Genomic DNA, 15,160 nt, shown 5'->3' with positions numbered 1-15,160 from the left:
AAGAATCCCAGGTGGTCAAAGCTTCCGGAGTCCCCCATATGGCGTTCCTCATGATCAAATCGTGGTTTTGGCACGTAAAACCCCATAATTTAAAATATTTAGTGCATGTTGAGATTCGCGAAAGCACCCACATATGTGCCTAATTTTGTTTTACAAAGCTAAAGCTTTTTAATGGGCATGTTGCTGGCGCCTGCGGACGCGGAGAGTGAACTGAACGATGCGGTAATGTTATTCCCCGGTTTATTGCGCGCCGCCTCAGCGTGGCTTTTGTCTGTTTGCGAGTGTAATTTTCTCTGCCCCCAAGGGCTACATTTGCGGCACATGACCTAATGACAAAAGTTGAAAAGTCGGGTTGTTTGTGTCCACGTTCGGTTGCGCTAACACCAAGCCATCTAGTAAAAGCCAACTCGTCCAGAGCGGCCTTCAAATGCGATCTTCCTCATTATTAAATCGCCTGACTAAACATCTGCTGTGCGTTCAGGTGTTGCAAATAACGCATTTTTCCATTCTCTGCTCTCCGAAGAAGTGTCACCCTTTTTAACAATGCATCTCCGAGCTGCAAAAGCTTCGTGGTGTTTGCATCGCGCATTATTTATTTATTTCAATGCCCTAAAGAGCCTAGTGGTCATTACATATAGGGGGGATTTCAGGTGAGTACATAAATATCATTTATAAACACAGATCGAAGACAAGAATACTAAAAAGAAAAGAAAAAAGAAACAGCAAGTTGATTCGAACCAAGGTGCCCAGAATAGCGTAGTTAAAAAAAAAGATCAAACAAATACATTGAAGACGAGTATAGAACATTTTGTTAAACAGCCAGTAAAACACCAATCATAAATACATTGGAAAGAACACTGCATACATATAGCGTACAAAGACTGTATATAAAACGAAGACAAGCAGATACGGGTTACCAATGTTTTTCATTTTGTAAATAGCCCAGGAGCGCTGAGTGAAATATTGAAGGCTCTGATATATCGGCGATGTTGGACGGCAGGGAGTTCCATTTGCTTATACACGCTTACTACATTAAACATTCAAACACGACGCAAAGTGAACGCGACGCGCATGCTAGCTGCCGTGCGCCGCCCCTTTAGAAAGCCGCAAAAGCTGTACGCCAGCTGCAAGTAACGGCGTCTACAACTTTCATGGCTCCTCTGTGCGCCCCACCGGCTCCCGCCCGTCGCACTGCCCCCTTCTATAGCCAGCATACTTTTATCGTTTTCGCTTGGGCTGTAGATTGCCTAATGTGGGAATGACACCGTGCTCATGTCCTCTCATGAATGTCGTCTATATTGGCCCCCTGCAATAAAAACCGGGAAACTTCAAATAGCCCCTAATAAATTTATGAAACCTTTAATATTCCAAACACAGTGTCTGCTAATAAGTGGCACTCTCCTGCCCCTCAACACCCCGCAATCATGGCCTCCAAGGACAGCGACGCGATAACGCGTCACCTAATCTCGGATGCCATGTCGCAAATTAGAGTTTCTTACATACGTTTCTCTCTTACGAAAGGGAACTCTGGTGCTGCGATCTTTCAGCTACCATGGGCATGATGGTTAGTGCATGAATTAGTCTAATATTCGTGCTTCAGGCTTCAGACGTTATTGAGACTTTGCTTATTACGCTCTATCTTTCTGAATTTCCAGTATACTTTCTAAACAACGCAACTGTGCACATGCGTAATATTTGCGAACTGTTGCATTCATAACGCAGTATGTTGCTGAAAATTACCGATTTGAAAATCACAAAGCTGTTCGAAGCCAGCAGCACGAAGTAATTACTCAAATCCATGCGCTACCCATAGTTCCTATGCTGGCTGAAGCGCCATACTTGCCGCAACCCAAAGACACTATAGCGTCAGACTCCTTGTAATTTTTATAGAAAACTTGTGTGCTGTGTTCTCTCTCTCTCCCTTCCCCATCTTTCATCTCCCGCTCCCATGTGCAGGGTAGCAAACCGGCTCAGCTAAACTGGTTAACCTCCCTGCCTTTCCTTCTCCACTTTTTCCTTCCACGCTCGCAGTGTCTGATTCTCTCCCAACTTCGCGCAATCTTAGCATGCCGCTCTTCCAGCGTGACTCTCGTCCATGCTCCAGTATGACGTCCGGCAAGTTCCGCCTCTCCAATATGTCACTGGAGTCCCTGGCTGTACGCGCTGCCCTCTAGTGGCCGCACAAGCGCGCTACCTTCATTTAGGTACACATAATATTCACACAAATGTTTTGCAACCACCTTTATCGTGCAAAAGGGCTACGCGAGCTCCGTGCAACTTTTCAGCCGATCAGCTCTTCCCATTTTCTCTCAACAATGGTTTACATTGTTAAAGCACTTTGGCGCTATACCTAATAGCGCGTTCATTTTATGCGAAGCATACTAGCCGCACAACCACGTTCTTCCTTGCTGCGCCGCGCGCGGCCGCGTAGCTACCATATGACGTCATAACAGCCGCAAAAGCGGAGGCTCAACTCGTGCGCTCGCTTGCGGCCGGCGTAGCTACATAGCCGGGTCTCAGCTCGTGCGCTCGCCTGTATGAGTTGTTTCTTCGTCTAGCCGAACCAAATATAGCCAAGCTACAGCAGTTCACCAGGCTAAACAGTGGTTCAACAACTAAAATAAAGGCTAGTATGCTTCGCATCCTGGGCTTAACCTCAGCTAAGCCACAGCCATTTTTTTTATCATTATTAATCACTTGCAGATTTTGGATTCAACCAAACCTCTTTTGTTTCTCACCGGCATCTAAACGCGCACAAACTGCTTTTTGTGTGCGTGCGTGTGCGTGTGTGTGTGAAATCAATCTCATTGCGGCGAAGAACAAGGGTTTCCCCGCTGCCCGCCTCTAACCACCGTCCGCGCGACACTGGCCGAAAGGAAGCGTCACAGAAGGATTAGAAGCACACAATAGGCGAACCCTCCTCTTTGCTCGGGAACACGCAGTCGGTCCTCGAATGGGCTGTCACAAGCCCTAGCCTTCACAGCACCGCAGGAGTTGATGTTCTGAAGGGTGGCACTCAAAGTGCGCGTCAACGTAAATTTTTCTTGCACCAACATCAGCTCCATTGCATCTTGGTGTCATCGCAGTCTGTAGGATCGTACTAATGTACATTAGCTCTGTCCTCGAGGTATACCCGAATGCTCACGAGAACGTAATGCCGTCGGTCATGCCGACGGATCTGAATGCAAATCCGACGCACAGAGCCCGCGCTGTATGTGGCAGCGGCAACCATAGGCTGGATTGGCCCTTCCCAGGAGCGTCGCTCTGTACGCCCTATAGTCGACTGCTTGCCCCGGGCCAGGCTTGATGCCCCGTTGTTTTGTGTGGTATCACCTGCAGTCAAAGCAGATTCATATGCATTACGCATGTATAGCCGCGGCATTTTAATCCGTGTATTTTGATTGAAGGCAGTATTAAAAAAAATGGCGCACTTTCGTCCGAAGTGCGAATAACTGACAGTGGCAGCAAGGCAGTAGAATTATACAATGTAAAGCTCGTTGTTTTACGGACAGCAAAAGAAATTGCAGTAAAAAATTGCTTACTAGCTTGGTGTCACGCGCCCAAAGGCGCGCAATTCAATTATGGGGTTTTACGTGCCAAAACCACTTTCTATTATGAGGCACGCCGTAGTGGAGGACTCCGGAAATTTCGACCACCTGGAGTTCTTTAACGTGCACTTAAATCTAAGTACACGGGTGTTTTCACCCCCATCGAAATGCGGCCGCCGTGGCCGGCATTCGATCCCGCGACCTCGTACTCAGCAGCCAAGAGGCGCGCATGACCAGTGTTCACTCGATGACCGCGAACACTCGCGGTCACAACGGCGATGGAGGAGCGCCGGCAGCTGGAAGCGCGCGTGCTTGTCCCAAAGCGAACGTCCCCCCCTCCCCCTCCCTGCCGCTCCTGTCACTATTTCACTGTTCCGCGCATGGAGGAAGGAAAAGTTCCGCGCCTCCAAAACTGTGCAGGTCACGTGATCTCCAACATCTAGCGCGCTAGGGTGCCTGAATGTGCACATCCTCCCCCGCTCCGTACGCAGCCTAGGGCGCGCGGTAAGACAGCTCGCACCCGGAGCAGGTCACTCCAACCTCGGCAAGCGGACCGCGGTTTTTCTGATGAGAAACTGGGGAACACTTGTAAGTTTCCTCGTGTCTTAGCTTATCTATTTCCTTGGCTTGTGCATGGGCGCGATTAGGGCGTTCATGTCCGAGCTTAATTTGACCATGCAGCAGGTTATCGACACTGTAAAGAACGAGCGCTCCATCGTCTGTGCACGTGTTTATGTTGTGTGTCTGTCTTAACACTTCGATAATTCAATAAAGAACAAGGCTGCCTTGATACACGCATAGACGAAACAACGACCGCGATGCTCTTCTTCGCAGCATTCCAGTATTAAGCGTTTTCTTCTTTTTTTTTTTTACATGTTGCCTAGCTAATAGCCGCCATCTTTTTCTTGGCGCCTTTGTCGGATTGTTATGACACGGCAGCATTAATACCGCATCTTCTTGACTCGCTTCGCTTCAGCGAGTGAAAAGGAGTTAAGTGTAATTAAAGCGTAACAATGACGTTAATTGGTCGATCCATACTAATAAATTGGAAATTGACTATGTCCCTGGTTAAGTGGAAAACGTTCCGTTTTTGTCTCGATGGTGCCATGTTTCGTGCTTATCGTCCAATTTCGTGCTTCCTTTAGCGCTCGTCGCCGCCTCAATCGGAAATGCGGCTGATGCGCTTGCAAGACGAGTCAGCGTATTAGTTAGGAGGACGTATGTACGTACATGAGTATTGTCGACTGCTTAATTAACAGGGAACAGTCTGTAAAAGCCGGAAATAAAAAAAAGGCTTACCTTTAGGTTGTCCAATTCTTGTGCCTTTTCCTCGCCAACCATGAGGCTTCTGGCGATGCATTTCACATATAAGTGGGCGTCCTTCGTACGTCCGTTACCTCCTGCAGTATCGCGCATGCGGCAAGTTAGCGCACATATGTTTTCCTTGTGCGCATTTCGGTGTAGCTTAGGCGAGAGTGACAGAAGCAGCATGAATCAGTGTGACTGGTGAGTCTCAGTTAAGAAGAATGCGAATCTCGAATGTTACGATTTGAAAAGTTCGCTCAACTTAAGAGCGCGCGAAAATTTTGGGGCCCTCAGATGTGTGACACTATACATGTAACAAAGACGAGAAAATGGGTTTGTAATTTCTTTCGTCAATTCGAGTATCGATCGGACACGAATGTTTCACTTGTTTCTGCTTTGGCGCCGGACTCACTCGGCATCACCAAGATAACGCGGTATACCGCGTCACCATAGCAACCCCGGCCTTTCGCGTCCTGCCGGGGTTTCTCGCTGAATAGCTGAACGCAAGGCAGCGTACTGATAACGCAGAGCAGATGCACTTCAAGGACAGAAGAAGGGAAAACGCTTCCAGATGTTTCCGGGCGCTTGCAAGAGTGAAAAGGATGCGTTCATTGTTAAGGATGTGATTCAATGCAGTATGTAGTCACACAAGCCGTGTGCTTCGCAAGATGCATTTGAAATTGCTTGAACGTAGAGAAGGTGAGGTAATTAAATGATTTCCTCTTGGCTTTCGTCTTGATGCTCGCCTCATCGGTAGACGAACATTCGAGCGAGCGTCGTTATCAAGTCGCAATCACGCTAGCTGCATGCTTGCCCGACGGTGCGGCGGCGAAAGCAGCCGCGTCACCTACGCGGGCGTGACAGTCGCGCTCTTCGGCTGGCCAGTTTCGTTTTTCCGTACGACATTTATTACGCTCAATGGCGTAGCAACAGGGGGGGCCGGGGGGCCGTGGGCCCCGGGTGCAAGGGGCCAGTGGGGGGGAGGGGTGTCATATACGTCTGAAGACACCCGGAACTTGATATCCTCGCCTTCCTCGACTACAGCCGGGGGGGGGGGGGGGGGGGGTGACAGAATACCTATGGGCCCCGGGTGCCAGACGACCTAGCTACGCCACTGATTACGCTGTAAGAATTCGCGGCACCAACTTTTTTTTTTTTTTGAATTCTGGAAATAGTTATGATCTCTTCGGACGGCGCGTCTTCCATGGGGACAAGTCGGATGGCTCTTTTGGTCAAAAAGTTGATTAGTCTGATTTGCGTAATTACTTGTCTATATTTGCTGCACGGAGACATTTTCAAATGTATATACGCTTCTGTGGTAAAAGCAATCCAGAGGAAATCATTTCCTATTATTGTGCAATTCCAAACGCATTTCGTGAGACACCCAGGGTAACCAAAAGCAGGTGTGTTACAACGTCGGGAGGAGGAAAAATGTGGGGAGGTGCGCAGGGACCTTGCGGGGCGTTGTGTGCGAGAGAAACACATGCGCACGCATTGTGTTTTGGTAGCTTATAACGTGGATGGTACATGGTCGGGCGAAAAATTGGTAAGGCATGCCTATACATCAAGGGTGTGCGTCCTTTATTCATTCTTTATTCATTTATTTATAGCAGATCGAACCCGCAGGGCCCGGACAAAACAAGAAAACTAGAATTATCAATATATATATATCATGAGAAGCCAACAAACAACAACCCCAAGGAAAACATTAAAGAAATGATAAATTAATGGCAATGAAAGTGTATAAAAAAAAACTTGCCGCAGGTGGGGAACGATCCCACGTCTTCGAATTTCGCACTCTTGTCTTTGCTTCTGAGTTATTGATAAATTCGACTTCGCCTGCCATCTGCTAGCCGCCTGGTTAGCTCAGATGGTAGAGCGGGTGCCCCGGAAAGGCGGTGGTCCGGGGTTTTAGTCCCGGACCAGGACGAGTTCTTCAACTGCGAAGCTTTTCTTTCGAGGAACCCGTATGGGTTTCCTTTGTAGCACTTAGCTGCTTAGCTACGTTTGGTTGGATGTCTCACTTCTCCTTCATTGAAAAAACGTATGTTTAGGTACTAAAAACCTCAAGCTTTTCGCGACGCATTCATCCGTATTTCAAGCGTAAAGTTTTGCACGGTCGCTGTTTTAGACCTACTCATAAACTATCTGAAACGAAGCTTCTTGTGGGCTCCAAATTTTCGTTGCAGTTGGCCTTTAAGAAGATGCAGAAAGATGCTCATGAAGACGGCGTTAATGCCCAAATGTCCAGGCGCTAAGTAATGGGTGATTATTAAGTATAAGTGGGTAAAAGAAACAACGACCCATTTTAGCAAGTAATATATGGTTGACAGGAAGAGGTCGTTTTCGAGCATTTGAATCTGTCAACGCAGTGAGCTCCACCCAATCGAGCATTTATTTTTATTTGTCTGCCTTTGGGACCAACGTCATATGTTGCTTCGTGTTGGCGTTGCTTTGATGCTCTTCTCGCGCGCACGCTGAATAGGCAGTAACTAGTAAAGTAACTCGGTAAACAAATGAATATGTTTCGCATTGAAAAGAACGCTAGGATGATTTGAAACTTATATCAACCGATGAAGTAGGCAAATGTCTCGCTTATGCTTTATTTTTTTTTTATTATCATTTATTGCTTTTTGCCTGCGCATGCTTTGGCCTCCTGTTCATAAAGCGCCTGTTCATGTAAAAAGAAAAAGAGAGAGAGAGAAAGAAAGTGTGCCTCTTGCCGACAGAAGCCATCAATTTTTTTTTTATTTGATAACCAATCGACAAACGTGGAGTGAAAAAGCATTTCACGCTTAAAAGCGGCTGAAACGAAGAGTACCACAAGCCAGACAGAACCGTGACAAGCTCACCTGTAAGGATGCTGACAATGATGCCCGCTGTCATTGTGACGCAGAACCCCAGGACGGGAACGAATAAATGTGACAGGTGGTACAGCTTGAGAAGTCCCCTGGACAAAAGGAAGCGTGACGACTGTAAGCTTTATTTCACAGACGCTTGTGTTGTCGTGAAACTTGAAAGCGCCATTTTATCATGCGGGGACTCCGATACCCTTTCACGTGCGACGATCTGCCTCACACAGGAAGTGACCCAAAACATGCTAATGCGCGCTTCTTATGTTATATTGCATGATAACGATAACGAAAGAGCGTTTTATAGCGTCCACATTAAGCGAAAAACACCGGAAACAAGCAAACTCAGAGACGTATAGCACACATTTCGACCACTGGTGTTATTTTATCTTGCAAGGAGTCCGCCATAGGTGCACTGAAGATCCGCTATAGAATGCGCTGAAAATCAAGAAAAGAAAATGAATTTTTTTTTCAGCTGAAAGTATCGATTAACACGGCGTTGCTGTAAACACACGAAAAACATCATTGTCGAAAACACTTGGTGGCATCGCTGTAGTTACACGTCATATAATATTTTACGTCACACAAAAGTGGTAGTATTCCAAATAATGATGAAACGGTATTACTTATTATCTTTATGCCTTTGAATACGGAATGTCTCCGTGTCTTAATATGCAAATGCACGGAAAATGAGTGGTTAGTCCTTTCATCGCTACGTCTATATCATAAAAAAAGTTATATTTTATATTATCAAAGACAATATACTCTCTGAAACGATGCCAGTCACGCTTGCCACTCAGCCCAGGTGGTAGGTTCCGCTAAATCAAGGTAGTCCATTAGCATGCCTCAAATGTTCTTGCCAATACGGCGAAAATTAGCTGAGAAACTAAATCATGCGAAATTCCCGAAAATTAATTATCCGCTAAAAGGGCATTTTCTTGCCGTCGAAGGCGCTACATATACTCAACCACTGAAAAAGAATGCTTAGCGGTTGTGTGGGCAATTAGTAAATTCCGACCCTACTTGTACGGCAGACCCTTTAAGGCTGTCAGCGATCACCACGCCCTGTGCTGGCTTGCCAACCTCAAGGATCCTTCAGGTGGGCTAGCCCGTTGGAGCCTGCGGTTACAGAGTATGACATTACAGTTGTCTACCAATCTGGAAGGAAGCACAGCGACGCTGACTGTTTGTCACGCGCACCACTCCCCACGACGTCCTCGGATCCTGACCATGACTTGCCATTGGTCGGCGTTATCGACGCCACAAAGATGGCTGAGCACCAGTGCGCTGACCCTGAGCTGACCTGACTACATATCTACCACATAATGGGCTAAAATGGCAACAGTAATGTCAACCACGACGGTTATCGCGCAGCGCAATGTGTATGTGCCTGCGGCGGTTGCCGCTACATGCGCAGAAAATAGTGCGGAAGCGCAATCCGTGTGGTCGTTATTTCAATTAAACTCGTGGTTGGTGATTCGGTTTGTTGCACCTTATAGCTCACGTCATCTTATACTGACAACCCCTTGCGACGACACAACGGTGAGGTTTGTGAATATGGCCCGCGGAAAATTCACCTCGGTGCTTTGTGTATTTTAACGAGCACATGCCGCTGAAGTACATGTCAGTCGAGAAAGCATGTAAGAAAAATTCACGCGGAAACACCTGTGGGAGTTGTCTAAGTATGCGTAAGCACTGTGCCACTTCCTCATCTCCGCGCAGCCCGGTGTCATTATCACTGTTACGAAACTTGATCCGACCAGCATAAACGACAGCGCTGCGGTGACACGAACTGCTGCGGACGGCGGCGCAAGGTGAAGTTGCGACGCAAGCAAACTACTGCAGGTGGCGGCGCCATGTGCGCTGATTAGGTTTCTATCATCATAAGCCGTTATCGCTGTTTAGCGCCTGATCCATCACGTCGAGCCATTTATCAACCGTGATCAACCGTATACTCCGGCGGCGGCTGCGTATGGCGCTGCCACGCAGGCCTGATATGTCTTGAAAACGATCTGCGATGGGGACAGAGTACACCGAGTGCTGATAGCTTCGCGTGCGCTGTGTTCTCGCCGCTTAGTTCGCGTTGGAGCGAGAGGGAGCCCCAAGGTCTATTCGCTCGCTGCGGAGGGCTCTATATCGAAAGTGATGGTCTTACGTGACGGAAGGACGGACGGGTTTCCTCGCTGAGTAGGCGCAGAAATGCTTACGCATTTAAAACTGTACCGATATCACTTTAGTATATAAATGTAGTACGATCGTCAAAAATACCGCGTACGACGAGGAAAAAAATAGGCGTAGCGACCAAGCCCAGCAATGGTTGTTTTGGTAGCAGTGTTTGCGTTATTATGTTGCTAAGACTCACTCATTCATCCACCATAGGCGCCCACGTCACCACCTGCATAAACAGAGGCGCTCTTGCGAGAAGCGCTACCGTTTACTTGAGAGACGTTTAGCAGGGCCGGTGTTCTCGATCGACCACTACGACACTAAGCTACGGCACTGCCTATTGCCGTAGCTTTTAATTTTACATCTCACTGTACCGATAGGCACCCCGTGTATACGCTCGAGAACTACTAGACGCGAGAATAATCCTGACAGCAAGTGAGTCATTCCTTTCATCATATTCGTTTCTGTTATTTCTTTTTTTAGCCAATCAGAGCACACGTAATATGATGCCACCGAAAGTGGTAAAAGTGGGAAAGAGGCGAAAATAAACTTTAATTTTCTGAAACGGTAATTCGAGTCGTCACCCGGTTCATCCTATAGGTGAGAGGATTATTCCAGGAACGCTCTCGCTTGGGCTGCATCCTTGAGAATCGAGGAAAAAAGAAACACCCGCGTTCTCTGACAAGTTTGCTTTTACTTACTGTAACTCGTTCGCAGGCGAAGCCTGCCTTTGCAGGCTCGCAACTCGTCACGACGGTGACAGAGAAAATGGGTTTTCTACCCAATGAGTAAAATCTGGAAGATAATTTTAGAGGAGGAGGCCAGAAGCCTCCCGAGGTGTCCGTTTGTGAGAAACCAAGAAAAGTAAAAGTAGACCCTCACTGTGGCTCCACCGGTGACCGGTGCCTCGACACGTTGAAGTGACCGCCGACGGCTGGAAGCAGCCCGGCTTCACACCCTTCGACGGAGGTAGGAAGGTCCTCGCTCGGCGAACCGTACAGCAGGGACCCCACCACCACCCACATGCACATGGCCTCGCCCAGTAGCAGGCCCGCCAGGGCACCCTGAGAGTGGAAAATGCGCATTGCGTCTCGGAGAATGGTATAAATGAATGCCTGTCCTCGGCAAAAAAAAAGTTATTTTGGACGTAGTACAGAAACTCTTCAGACGGTTTACTGTAAAGGCTACGAAATGTTAATGCATAGCATGCAGGGTCGTGGCCTCACGGTCTTTCTTGACCGCTGTTTCTGGAGGACGTGCTTACCGCTGCAAAAGACGACACGCAGACAGAAACGAAAACGACGCCGCCGCCTGTGTCATCGTTTTCGTTCCTGTCTCTGTTACAGCTTTCTACCTTTCTTTTTTTTCATGCCCTTTGGTAAAACACCGACCAGGCCCAAAACAAAGTCTTCTGCTGTCTAATGGGTTGTCTGCAGACATGCCATTTCAAGAACGCAAATCACTTCACTTAAAATTATACGGAAAAGCTAAAGACTGCCATTTCTCTGGCAGCACTGTACTATGTTCCTTACTCTTGAGAGAGCCCAGTATTCCAACGCTGATTACCTGTACAGCTTAGGTTTGAAAACGCCTGCGGATGAGTCTTTATTCAATAGAATACAGCCTGACGCATCATGTCGGCAACTTGCGCACGGCTGAAAATTGCACGTGAACTTAGCTTTATAACTTCAAAATTTAAGTAAATGATGATTTAAGTAAATGATGACATGCCAAAACCACGATATTATTACGAGGCAGCCGTAGTGGGAGACTCCGGGCAACGTGCACCAAATGGTACACGGGCCCACATTTCGGCCCCATTGAAATGCGGCCGCCGCAGCCGGGTATCGAAGCCGCGACCTCTTGCTTAGTGACGCTTTATTACTAACTAGGCGCAGCCTCAAAGTGTGGTACGCACTGTACATATTCTCCCCTCTTCTCGAAACAAAATAAATTGGTCATTTCAACCGTTCGAATTACTGCCAGCCGTGGCTGTTACCCTTCCAATTCTAGCGTATGTGAAACTTGGGAATTTTCTCGTCTGACAGCCACTAAACCAATTTCGTTGAAATATATTGCATTGAAATACAAGCTTATATTATATAAACTAACTAAATTGAAACGAAGCTGCGCACAAGTGAAATATCGGTAATTATATTACTTATATGTAGTTGGGCTGCGGCGTCATGACTAGCCGCATTGAAAAGCATCCTTAATCCCATTAGTTTACCTACCGAATGTAGAACAAACATATGTGCTGAGATTCCTTCATTGCGAATTTCATATTTCGTGACTGGCCATTCCCAATGACTGGGCGTTGTGCAACATAACATAGCTATAGACTGCTAAAGAGAAAGACGCCTATAGCTCCTCTTACGTGGAAATCGACAACTCTACTCGCGCACCCTAGCCGCTTTCAGGGATCCACGCGCGTCAAGAATTATCGTTCTACGAACAACATTAAGGCGTTTCAACCTACATTTCCAACATGTCTTGCATGCTATGGGATTACGTGCCCCTTAGAGGAATTCATTACAATGTTAGACTTATGTGCGGTCTCTGTAAAGCGTATGCAAGGTCGCTGGCTAACCCTGTCGCCTTAGAAAATCTTGACGTTGGGCTAGTCGGAGAAACATTAAATCTTTCGGCGCTGCTAAGATTCACACAAAGGCGGCGTCTTGTCCAGGCTCCGTCTTGATTGAACGTACCTTCTTGTTGCTTAACGGAAAGAACAGTCCCATCGTGAAGACACCCAGTAAAGGACCAGACAGAGCACCAGACATTGCGAAGGCTGCCTGCAAAGACAATGTCCTGAAAATGAAGCGCGCACATTCTGAGCTAATCAGCGCTCTCCTTGGAATCAAATAATCCTAAAGATGTGTTTTTTATTGTCTTCCTCGTATTACACGGGGCGTCCCATCTAACGCGGGCCAAGCTATCAAAAAAAAAAAAAAGAGGGGAGAGAGAGGGTTATAAGAAAGGCAGGGATATTAACCTTTCAAGAGTACGGTTGGCTACCCTACACTGGAGGAAGGAAGAAGGTGAAGGGGAGAGAGAGGGTATAGAGATGTTTACAGGCAGTCATTGACTCAAAGCCGCTTGTGCGAACCAGACGTTCTCAGAAAGCATAAACGTGTTCTCACTGCCTTCTGAGCCGATGATCGGCGGGGACCGTGCTCTAGTACTGTCTGTTCACTCAGAGGACGGTCATCTAGTTTCCTCAATGTCTTGGACAAAGATGGTCTTTGTGCTTGAAATTGAGGACAATGGCACAATAAGTGGTAAATGTCCTCTACTAGATACGTGGATGGGACTACCGGTATTCTGTTAGTCTCTTTACGCAATGTGGATAATATTTTTTGTTATCACTGAGTAGCTAATTAGACCTCGTGACTTCAACATGTTAATGGTTACTCTAAAATGGCGTGAAACTCGACGCGAATGTAGTCTGCGCACAAGAAAATGTAGTCACGCTTTCCTGTGCGCTTAATGTAAGTCATGTGTTCTTCATAGGTTAGCAGACGCAAATATTTAAAGTACAGAGGTAGTGTGTGCTTTTCTAAGCTTTTTCTTCGAGCCGCAAGGAGGCGTCAGGTCGCAAAGGCGTTAAAGATAGGTAGGCCATTACGCAAAATAAGAGCAAGAGCTTGGTTGCGCAACCAGCCACACCGTTTCAAAGGGGACGCTCATAGCATCTATCCGTCCATCCATGCCATCCATATATACCACACATCCGTCTTCCGTATGTCTGCTAGATGGCTCGACACTCGTTCCATTACTTGGGCTCGAAGCTGCCTCGGCTGTTTTCTCAGCTGTCTGCGTAGACTGTCTCGGACTCTGGCCAGAATTGCAACACACTCTACGTGAGGTTCCTCGCCGCTTCATTTGTCCTAATTTCATGTTCTCAGACGCCGACATGTGGCGCGGTTCCCCTTGTTTTACGGCAGCGTCTCCGCCACCACCCATGCCCGAGTATGACGACATAACACCAACTACTTCGCATTTTAAAAATACCGGCAAACGTCACAATACCCTATATTACAGATATATATACTGCAGTGCTCGCTTCAATAAATAAGTTTCGGTTTCATTGCCCAGAAGATGGATATGTTGTGACGTCAGGATACACTGCTTGCTCCGCTCCAGCAGCTGCCACACATCAGCACAGCGAAGACAGGCACACTTTTTGTTTATTATTTTTTTATGAGAAACGTTATCATATCTAGCCTTACTGCTACACGACGTTAGCAGTTTTTTCGCTGTGTGGCGACGTCAGAGAGAGAGAGAGAGAGAGAGAAAATAATGCAGAGAAAGGCAGGGAGGTTAACCAGAGGTAGTTCCGGTTGGCTACCCTGCGCAGGGGGAAGGGTTAAGAGGGATAAAAAAAGAAACAGAGTAGAAGGGGGAGATAGAAAGAAAGGGAGACAAGCACGAACAAAGCGCGTACACTACAGAGCGGTAGGGGGCGGCATTCTTAGAGTCACGTCACGAAAATATCGACCACGCTTGGTACATCATTTCCATATCTACTTTACTAACAAATTAAAATATCTTATAACTGTTTCCCAACATTAAAATTTGCTAAGTGTCACAGTTTTACGTGCGAGAAGCGTGTGGTGAACGTTTTACTACTCCAAAAATATGTGTCAGTACTAAATAGGGAAAAGATGAAATGCGCTCAATCACACTTCTACTGTTCGATCTACGCAAGTATAGCAACCGTAAGCATGTATAACTTTAGCGCCAGGCAGTGTCCCCAGGCACGTCGGAAGCACGATTAAGAAATTTAAAAAATGCATATATCACAGCAAGTCGGGCGACCCCGACGCTGACACAATCCCCGCTTACTTTGAGGATGGATCCCACTGTACCGGCGACAAAGGCAAGTCCAATGGTCAGCAGTCCGTAGAGGGCAGCTGGGATTCAAAGCAAAAATACCAAGCACAATTATTGATCGGCATTCTGATATTTTTCCACCTAATGATTCGAATCAGGGACCACGCTTTCTTAACGATCCATTTAATTTTTCATTTTTCTCGCTCTTCGTAATCGGCTCAGACGTGGCTCGAAGCTCGGCGCATACCCTGTAGGGGTTGGAGGACGGGCTTCGGGATGAAAAACCCACAACTTGGGAGGGATTTATTCTACATTATTTGTGTACAGGGAGGTGAGCGACAAGTACCAGTCGTACAGACATTACGGGCCGGCAGCAACTCGGACGCTGCGGCCCGCGGCAAGAAGTTCGAGAGAGGTGAAACAGGGAATCAGGGCATGTCCCAGAATCTCAGG

The 15,160-nt window shown here is 47.2% G+C and overlaps 1 protein-coding gene across 1 annotated transcript in view; it reads right to left on the bottom strand.

Annotated features, from left to right (window-relative positions):
* Positions 1-3,247: 3,247 nt before the first annotated feature.
* LOC139059296 (sodium-coupled monocarboxylate transporter 2-like) overlaps positions 3,248-15,160 on the bottom strand; it is a 39,398-nt gene continuing 27,485 nt past the window's right edge. Inside the window, exons 11-16 of the mRNA XM_070537497.1 lie at positions 14,720-14,787; positions 12,580-12,666; positions 10,754-10,935; positions 7,706-7,803; positions 4,848-4,948; positions 3,248-3,333 (exon numbers count right to left, since the gene is read on the bottom strand). Coding sequence (XP_070393598.1) covers positions 3,274-3,333; positions 4,848-4,948; positions 7,706-7,803; positions 10,754-10,935; positions 12,580-12,666; positions 14,720-14,787 — 596 coding nt within the window. The 3' untranslated portion in view covers positions 3,248-3,273. The remainder of the gene's footprint in view (positions 3,334-4,847; positions 4,949-7,705; positions 7,804-10,753; positions 10,936-12,579; positions 12,667-14,719; positions 14,788-15,160) is intronic.

The sequence above is a fragment of the Dermacentor albipictus genome, chromosome 4, assembly GCF_038994185.2.
Source record: "Dermacentor albipictus isolate Rhodes 1998 colony chromosome 4, USDA_Dalb.pri_finalv2, whole genome shotgun sequence".
NCBI lineage: Eukaryota > Metazoa > Arthropoda > Arachnida > Ixodida > Ixodidae > Dermacentor > Dermacentor albipictus.
Note: the sequence above shows the minus strand (reverse complement) of the source record. Positions and strands in the feature narration are given on the sequence as shown.